Source organism: Manduca sexta, chromosome 11 (assembly GCF_014839805.1).
Source record: "Manduca sexta isolate Smith_Timp_Sample1 chromosome 11, JHU_Msex_v1.0, whole genome shotgun sequence".
Taxonomy (NCBI): domain Eukaryota; kingdom Metazoa; phylum Arthropoda; class Insecta; order Lepidoptera; family Sphingidae; genus Manduca; species Manduca sexta.
In genome coordinates this window covers 13,745,098-13,755,646 of record NC_051125.1, presented here as the reverse complement: position 1 = coordinate 13,755,646, position 10,549 = coordinate 13,745,098, and the positions used below count along the sequence as shown (strand labels likewise).

At 37.2% G+C, this 10,549-nt stretch overlaps 1 protein-coding gene across 1 annotated transcript; it reads left to right on the top strand.

Moving 5' to 3' along the window:
- The first annotated feature begins 982 nt into the window (after nt 1-982).
- LOC119189048 (spermatogenesis-associated protein 17-like) lies at nt 983-2,235 on the top strand. Its single transcript, XM_037437696.1, has 2 exons — nt 983-1,373; nt 1,462-2,235. Exons 1-2 carry the CDS (start codon nt 1,077-1,079, stop codon nt 2,233-2,235), a joined length of 1,071 nt encoding a protein of 356 aa, XP_037293593.1. The 5' UTR covers nt 983-1,076.
- The last annotated feature ends 8,314 nt before the right edge of the window (nt 2,236-10,549 follow it).

The window sequence follows — 10,549 nt, the reverse complement described above, 5'->3', positions numbered from 1 at the left end:
CGCTTTATGCAGTTAAGGTTTTATCGAAAATTATATCGTAAACCATCGACGTATATATCAATTATACACATATCGATGTATACACAATTGCTGAGTCATTTAAAGTTGACAGAAAATTATATTTATCAAATTTATTTAGGAGAAAATAAATATAATATCACGTAGTACATCATAGAGATAAAGTCACCAGTCTTTTATTATTTATCAATCTGGGGAGAAGTGGGAAGATATATTATTTATTTACTCATCTAAGGGCTAAGGTTTAAATTACAATCCTCACTAAACATTAAATGGTTGATAAATTTGCCGGCGTCGTTATTTCCTCTGTTGATGAGAAGCCTCATTGCGGGTACATTGTTAATTATTAAAGTCCACCATCCCCCTAGGAGCTCGAATCTAAAGAGCCGCTAACGACTCAAAGAGGTTTTACTTTTTATTTTCTATTTTAACGTTTCTAAAATGAAGAATACACAATTTTATAACATCAAACATTTATCTCAAAATAAATAACAAAGCGTCAGAATAAGCGAAATATTCCATTATGTTTTCACGACATTAATTCAGACTTCATTGTGGTAACTCATTATTGTGTTATGTTCATTCGTATGAACGAATATTACCACTAAATTCTGGGTGGAAAATAAATAAACAAGCGGACACACCTTGCCAATTTGATCGTTGAATTATTCATGATGTCTCACACGGGCTCACCTGAGGGTCGAGGCTGTGAGCACTCTCCAAATACGACTCGTGCCACGACTCACAGGGAGAACGAAACGAAATGGGCAACCGACCCTGCCTCATTTGAGGGCACAAGAAAAAATATGACCCTATCCCTGAAAGGAGGCTAAAGTGTCATTATGATTAAGCGAGGGTGGCTATTGCTAGAGAAACCTGTGTAGATACGTCTGAACGACTCCCCAAGTAGGTCTTATTACCGAATATAAGATTCTTTTTGTTGCCTCATTCACAACCCTTTTGATTACTGCACTGGCGTTGGCCTGTCAAAATTTATTTACGTCGGAAAATGTTTTGACATCCAGTTGCAGTTATGTAGACTGATTCAAATATTTCTGATGGCTTCCGTGAATCGTTTGCTTCCACCGCCGCACGTTTTTTATACTGAACTACAAGAGCGAGCTGATTTAGCAGAAGAGCGTCGACACAAACGGTTCCTCGCAGTCCTACTATTGCAACGTTTTGCAAGAGGTTTCCTTATCAGAAAACACATCGCATGGTTGTCGCAGAATGCAACTATTATTCAATGCGCGTTCAGAGTCCACATTGCTCGCAAAGCTTACAGAATGGCTCTGAGAAGGGCTGTCCGACACAAACATGCCAAGCATTATGACCGAGCCGGTAAAATCATACAGGTATTTATTTATATTTCTTACTTACGTTGGGATTTAGCAGATATTGTACTAGCTTACAAAACGTGAACGTTTTGCCTTTTTAATACAGGCCCTCTGGCGCGGACATTATTCGAGGCGAACTAAATTTTGCTACCGCTCATATCGCCGTTGGTTGGTTACGGTGACGGAGCGTGGTGAGAGACGAGCTGCAGAAGCTATCGAGTTCGGCATCAGAAGCAGAGCTGACGACCTGAGAATTCTAGAAGAAGAAGCACGTCAATGGCTTGCCTTTGTCGTGTTCAAACTACACCATTTATTGAGGACATACGTCTGTGCCGGAGTTTATTCCGAACCGGGGACAACACAACTATCTGAATTCGAGAAGCTCCTCAAATCTATCCATTACACGGATTACATGAAAAGATTGAAGCGTAAATATGATGAGTTCGTGAGAAAACACCGACCGGGTTTTTCCAATAAGAGGTTATTTCCAATAATAGGGGACGGATCGGACTATTGGTATTTATCTTTGGCCGAAATGTACGAATTGACGGCTCCGAGGCCGAAAAAAGAAGACACGCGACATTTAGCCAGGCATCATGGTGCTATCCATAAGGAGCCTTTTTTGTGGAAGATGGTTAGACCTCGAACTAATTTGGAAGGCAGAGGTCCTTTTACACCGCCGAAGTCTCCCACACCACGGTCGCCGCCCGCCCCAGCTCCCACGCCTACTCCAGGTGGAGACACAGTTCCGCAAAAGGATCCCCGATTCCACCTTTATGTCAGACATTACACACCACAACCAGCCTTGTTCGATTACGTCGATTTTCATATAAACGTGTTACTAACCAGGAAATGTTCGGTGGAGAACGTCGATAAATAAAAAAAATGTTGGTGAGCGATAAGAGCGCCCGAGTGGTGTTTTTGAAATCACTTGGTTTTTTACATGGTTGCGTATTATTTCTCCCTTTATTTTTCTTGCTCGGAAATCCGTAATCAGGCTGCTAAGTTTGGAAGGGTCGTCCGGATGTTGCGAGCCGCGAGCCTTTTGTTGTTTTGCTTTTGTTGTTGTGAATTTTACACTTGTAATTTATTTCAGGAAACGCCTTGGTGAGAAAGAAATTACGTTAAACTCTCAAGGAAAATGTGTTTTGTAAATTAACATTTGCTTGTATAGGTTTTGAGGTGGCATTTATTATGATTTGTTATGTCCGAAGTAATAATACGACATTTACAACGTAAATAATAAAACAGAATTATTTTTGTGCCACGTTTGTGTTCAACAAAAATAAAGGAAGGGCACTTCACTCACTACCTGTTTATAATGTCAAAAGAATGTCATACGTTAAACAGCATAATTTTGTTAGAGCATAACTGCAATTATCCTTTTCAAATTCACTTCTTAACCATAATGGATACATGAACTTTTATGTCTCGAGGAAACTTGCTTTGATACTTAATCCTTGATGCGTTAGTTGTACTTGCTCTCGCAGTTCTTTTAATGAAGTCGAATACAGCTCGACGGGACAAATTGAATAGCTCGCCACTCTAGACGTCGCGTCGTTCATATATGGATGTTATAATAATAAATAATAATATCAGCCCTGTATATACTTGCCCACTGCTGAGCACGGGCCTCCTCTACTACTGAGAGGGATTAGGCCTTATTCCACCATGCTGGCCTAGTGCGGATTGGTAGACTTCACATACCTTGGAAATTCCTATAGAGAACTTCTCAGATGTGCAGGTTTCCTCACCATGTTTTCCTTCACCGTTAAAGCGAACGATAAATTCACAAAGAATACACACATGATTTTTAGAAAAGTCAGTCGTGCCCTTGGGGATTTGAACCTAAGGACATTCGTCTTGGCAGTCCGTTCCACACCTAACTAGGCTATCGCCGCTGGATGTTAATAAAACATAATGCGATATAAGCCGCTGGTACAATTGTTACGGTGTACGTCTTCGAACTCATTTGTCTGACACCAGTCGTTTGACTCGGCAAATTTATTAGGGTCAGAATAATGCAGGTTGTGGGTTTCTGAACCGACTCCTTATTGCACAGCCCGACTTAAGGCGGGTACCCATTTGTTAGATGTATAATAGTTGACCCACTTTACTTATGTGCCACCAAGTTGGTGGAACGGATGTGATTTGCAGGTCTCCGGGCCACAGACAATTATTTGGACCCTAATATTATTTCAGCTGTAAACTTTACTCAGACCTATTGTAAGTATACGTCACATAACTCTTTGTATGGGTTCGCTCTATATGAACACACGCGATGGATATAATTTTGGGTAAGTGGATGTAATGTTTACACCTGTGCCTATATTCTCGAGGATAACATATATATTTAAAAGTACTTAGATATTTAAAAAACGCTTCATTGGTTACAATAACAAAGCTATTTTCCGTACGACTTTCATGAAGAGACAATATACACACAACTTAATCTCAAATAATTACTACATACATCATTAATGTGCTAAATATATCTCGACAAAACTTTTCGCAAACAAGTATTGTATCTTATATAAAGGACAATGACTCCGAACATCCTAATAGATCTAGGACACGACACGTTTAGAACAACTTAATTATTAAAATTCATGGAAATCATATATAACATTACGAAACAACAATTGGACATCACATTTCACGCAATAATTGTATCGTAAACGCCAAAGGCCATTAAAACATTTAGGGTTTATTTCTCTTCCGGTTTTCTAAAGTTTGCATCAACTGTAACTGTCAGACTGGGTGAGGGTGTTTGGCACATGAATAATGTATGGGGTAAATTTGCAAGTGTTTCAATTTACACCCGCCGCCGCCACTCTACGTAGTTGATACGCACCCGAGCTGTTGAAGTGCAAAAAAGAAAACAACGAGTACTGGCATGCGTGAGGGGCTACCTCTATCTAGTTGTGTTATTAGATATTTGCTCAATTTCTGATTGTGTTAGAGTTGATTTTTCCATCATAAGAGGTTGGGTATTTGTAGGTTAAAATACAGTGTGCACGAATAACAGTTATCTATTAAAAATAGTTAAGTAATCGTCTGATTTTTATAGAATAATCAGCTTATAAATGATTTGATTTTTTTTGAGCTTTTTATCGTCATATAAAAATCAGATAAAAGCAACGATATAATAACTAAGCCTTTGGTCGCAATGTTTTTTTCCTCGTCGATGCGATGTTTTTAGTCTCACAAAACACCTACAACCTACACAGACATTTTAAAGAATAAAATAACAAATTCGGCAAACCTTGACGTGGTTTCGTACTGCTTTCGCAGTCTTGAACATTCATCCCACAAATAACCCGAAGCAAAATGTAGTATTTGTGTATAAAACACTATTGCTCCAAGGTGTCGCATACGGTACAAGTTTTTACGATACATCAGAGCGCTAGTCATGAATTTGAGATTATTTGCCAAGTATATACATATTCTTATCTCACTTCAATTTTGGGTCGGCACACCATCAAGCATGTAGTAGAAAAGATATGGCTTAGTTTTACGACCAGCCGCCTGCCTAACGGACACCAGATCTGGGAGAACCAGCCCAGGTGAATCAGATTTGAACCCATTGTATCTCGGCTCACAGCAACTAGTATAGGAAAACGACCACCTTAATATACAAAATCTTTGATTGCTTAAGGCAAAAGACAACTATTTTATTACAAAATCATACCTGAGGTAGTTGGAATTAGAATCTAACCAAATATGCCTTTGGATTCGCTACATCACGTTACAGAACAATATAAATATGTTTTGCTATTCGCTGACAATTGTAGCAACAACATATTATATTTCTTCTGTAACAGGAACAGTAGAAAACACGTAATATAACGCCAAAGATAAAAACAAGAAGGCATTTTATTCACAAAGAGCGTTTAGTTTTATTTTGGGTGTAATAAATTCTCGGGACGTCCGTTCCGATAAATCAATTTTGTTTGAGTGTGAGACAGTCACTGTTGTCATATTTTGTTTGATGTATCGTTTTATTGTTTAACCTTGACGACGTTGTTTGACGATCAATTGGTTCGACCTATACGAAGTTTCGGAACTTATAATATTGACAATTTATTAGCTCGCATTTATTAGTACCAGGGAATTTAGGAATGTACCGCAAACATCCATGTTTGTGAAAGCTATAATAAAGTAACTGTTCTTCCACGTATTGTATAGTATAGTAAGTATCTACTGAGTCATTTTTCCAAGTTAGTTATATAGATTAGGATCTAATAATTGACAAATATATTGATTGTTTCTTATATACAGTATATAATAAAACATTCAATTTTACCGCTAAAAATAAATATGAAAAGAATCACGCGATTTATCCAATAACCAACATTTCATATTTCCACACAAACTATACCACTCAGAATAAATTCTTCCAATACCCAATGAAATAAGACAAGAGCGACAATATTGTTTGAGTTACGTAATTGCGCAACCTTTTTGAAGAAGACAAAGGAGCATTCCCTCACTGCATTCCGGCGATTCCTCTGCGGTATCGCAAGTAATTCCCCCAGAACTTTCCAATCGATATAGACTTGAGTGGGTCCGTGATCTGTATGAAAAATGCGGAAGGAACGGTGGTACGCAGTAATTAGTGATCCGCAGACGCTCGGATACGCGTCAAGGGCCGGTGGAGAGAGCGACGCGAGCCGCCCTGCTGCCAACGTGTTACATATTACACCGACGAAAATTGGCAACGTTTTGTCGAGGACAAGTCGAGATGCGCTGAGGGCTTAGTTGGTCTAGACTTTAGACTCGAGATTGATTTCGTCCGTTTACAAAATATTTACATTTCCACGTTCAATTTTCGGCGATCGAAACGCTGTTCTAATTCCTAATCCGACGATCAATTTCAAACAGCGTTAGAAAAATGTTCAAAATTCCGTCAAATATTTGAAAAACGCACGAAGTGCATGTCCACACCAATTTGGTTATTCAAACAAAAAGCAACTCAATTATTGATATGACATTAGGATGTGCAGTCTAAATCAAACAGCGGAGATTGGACACCGCCATTTCAAACAAATAAACGTTCAGCTTTTTGATTGAAAAATAACTGTAACAGAACACGAAATAACAATTTCAATGAATAGTTCGCACTAAAAGCGGCGTGCTAAGCGCGAGGGTTTTCAATTTGGTGAAATTTTAGTTCAGTGGAAGTGTTTTATCGGGTGCTTTGCTGGTACGAGTGGGACGCAATTCTGGTTCGCTCGTTCGTCAGCGCTCTCGGCGTGCGGCGCGGACGACAGAACCGTTCGTTCCGATTCACTGGATAAAACTGAATGGTGAACCCGCATTGAATCATTCGGTCAACGGATCGTAACAAACGACATCACTCCAACCTACTCTTACAAACACAACACCCTAGTCGTTTTGTTTCTATTGTTAAAGCCGTAAAGTTTTGTTACAAATACTGTCTCCGATTTTAAATTGTTGTCTCCTCGGGTTCCAGTTGAAATTTCAACGGAGTGGAAACGATTTTAGTGGTGTTTGTAAAGTGTTTTATTGCTGGAATGTTTATTACAAGCCGCGGTGTGTTTCATGCTTATACTTGAAGGGAACAACAACTGTTTTATGTTACTTTTCAACGTGAGATTCTGGTTATACGAATTTTATCATTCCAAAATATAAATACAATATATAACATATTTAAGTCAAACAAATGATTTTAGAAACAAGTTACCCTAATATCAACATCTAACAAAACAAACCCGGCAAAGTTCCATTAGCCAGATTAATAAGCGTCAAATTCGCCAAATCCCATGAGCGTAGTTAGCTTCAAACATCCGAGCGTAAAAAGCGATCCTTTACTACTCGAAAAGCTGAACAGTACTCGTCTCGACACGTCGTCAACGTGTGAAACGAACAAACAAACACGTACAGTCGTCAGTGAGGGTGCGAGAGTGGCTCGATGCCTTGAAAGAAGGTTTAGTGAAGTCAGTTTGAATGAGATGTCGTGGATGAACTAAATACATTGCGGGTATGGCTGTGTGAGGTTTATTTAAAGCTTTATGAGCTTAGTAATAGAAATGGATTTTGAATTACATAGACATAACAAGGAAAAATTATTTAATTTTTATTTCCGTAATGTTTATGGCCGGCGGTGATGACTTATCGCTTACGTTGGGCATTTACCTTCTCCAACTCGTCCGGTTTATTTTTCATAAAAAGAAATGTAGATGATTTATTACATTGCGGTTATTCGTTCCATTGAGATTTTTATCTATCGGTTGTCTGTATAGTTGAAAATACATTACCTATTTAACATTATTTTATTAGCAACATTTTAAACTCTGCTACTTAATTCAAATGTCTGTGTCTGTAACACTGGAAGGGCTAAAAGCATAAATTACAAGGTCTCAACTCCCATTCATCATGATATTTCTTATTAAGTCGATACAGTTGGAAACTTCGGCAAACATGTTTTGTCGAACTCCAGAGGTTGTACTGCTGGTGTAGCCGATTTGAGGTATTAATCATTTCTGGAAGGAGAAAATATGTTGTGTTTATTACTTTTATGTGAATGGAAATCTCGGCTTTATGAAATGTGACGTGACGTACGAGATGCGCTACGAAAAGCAAATAATCGTAGGCGGCCTACGCGTCTACGAAATCGCGTAGACGCGTAGTACGACTGTTTATGCGCAACATTTTCCTCCGAGTTATTGCTAAGTAAGAAATATATTGAAGCAGATAAAGCGTATCATATTTTGGGAGTTGTCGTAGCGTTTCGTTACCGAATGTATATAACAGTAGTTCTAAAGTATTATATTTCGAGGTTGTTTGTTGTACTAATACAACAGCTATTACTACTACTGTTCAGATATTATAAGTCTTGGAAATAGAGTTGAATTCTTGGCGTTTTGAGTACTATTGGGAAGTTAGTTTGAAATTAATTTATTTAGAAGGACATAACATTTTCTTCTTCTAATTCCCATCTTTATTTATAAAAAAAAATATTTATTTATTTCATATGTAGGCAGATTAACAATTTGTAATAATTGAACAGAATAATATGTTTTGCTGTAATTTTCTTAAATAAAAACCACAATGGTAGATGTTGTATTTACGTACATCTCTTACACATACATATTTAAATAGGTCAAGGATAATCAGAATGTTTGTCGAATTTAAATCGAAATGTTCTAGTCTCACTCGATCGTAATTAGGGCTAATGAGCCTTTTGAAATGTCAATTTTCCGCCGTTCCCTCAATTTTATTGTCAATGAATATTAAATGACCATTTCATTTGATGCCATTTCCGTAACTGCGGTTTGAAAAATTTACATAAAATATATTTTTATCGCATAGTCGAATAAAATTAGGCCTTTTAAAATATCTCTTGTCATTAAAGCTGTAATTATAATAGAATGACAGTAAGATTTGTTATAAAATATACTTTTAATTCCAGTAATCATTATACAGTTCATAATGCTTTAAATATTCTTTTCCTCGTAATTACCTAATTGATTGACTGCTCACTGAGTTTTCAGCTAAAGGAAATATCCTTAATAAATTATCTCGTTTTAACTATACACTTAAATAGGCTTTTATTATTTTCATTATATCAGAAGAGTAATTGAATAAAAGTAATTAATTAAGCTATTAAAACGATAAGGTTGTCTGAAAAGTTCTTTCAATGTTTTCGGCTGAGCCTTTTTATATTATGAACCATTTAGCATAAGGGTACTTTAAAACGTAAATACAATTTCTTTTTCGCTCTTTTTATAATATAAGAATGTTTTTGCTTACGGCTCTGTCTTCATGATTATTTTTTTATGGGCACGAGAAAGTAAAGAAGAAAAGAAGAGAAAACCTACTGCACCTGATCGTAAGTAGAGTTGGTTCCAGATACAGTGGAATTAGACAAGGGATGATTACCTCTCACCAACAACACGATTATGGCGGCCTGTTTGCAACCAAGTATACAGGATGATCCTCGAACGCGACATATTTAGGTGGGGCACTATGGTGGGTTTTACACCCTGTGTACAACGGACGGATACAAGAATCATGAGCATGAATATACTTTCTTGAGGTAAAACTGTCCTTGTGAACTTACCCGGGTTAAATATAAAACATAAAGTTAATCTAGGACTTGTTCTAGTGACAATGGCTCAGTCGGAAGTAGAACTGACAGTCGAGACTAATGTCTGCAGGTTCAAAACCCAAGGTCGCATCACTGACTTTTATAAAGTGATGTTTGTATTCTTAATGAATTATCGCACGCTTTAACGTAATGGAGAAAAACATCGTAAGGATCCATAAAAATTTCGAAGGTATGTAAAGTCTGTCAGCCCGCACCAAACCAGCGGAATAAGGCCTAAACCCTCTCAGTAATCAAGGAGACCTGAGCCCAGCAATGGGACAGTATATAACATAGGGCTGATATTATTATTAGCGCTTGCTCCAGATATATTTGCACCCAAATCTACTTAGCGGGTAGTTGTAATCAAATATCGAAACATCTTTATTATCTTTAACATTATAATAGTAGTAATTCGTATCTTTGCTCTTATACTTATATCTTTGCTCTTTATAGATTTTTCATCTCATCATTTCTGATTTCTGACTCGTATGAGAATATTTTAAATCATAATATATTGTGTTTAATCCCCTAAAGACAGAAGATAAACCACGTGGCGGGTTTAACAACTCATACCATTTATTAAACATGAAAAGCGATTAAAAGTTTCAACTAATTATTGTTTATATTAAACCGAATAAAATTCAATTCGTCTGTTCGTTTAAGTTTTTCACCCAATATTTGACAAATAACTTAGACGTAAATCCAAAGACGCACCCATAAGAGTATCACTGATCATATTTTTCAAACAGATGCCACACTGCCTAGCGACAAATTTAGACAAAACAGTGGTCGGTGACAAACCTTTCGAACGTCCTTATATATAAGACATACCACAACTATCTGAAGCCAAAACAATTCTCATTGAATATTGTCAATGGCGGCAAACCCGCGGCAGAAACAATAACGTGGGTTGTGACATTAGTGTCAGCCTGTGTGACGTGGTATTAAAGCAATGTCTCATCCGTTAGCACAGAGTTATTAATGATCGTTGTAATTATACGGAGAATACGCGAGCTCTCATTAAACGAATACGATTCTAAATACGTGTTTAAACATGATTTATCACAATTAAAACTTCGAC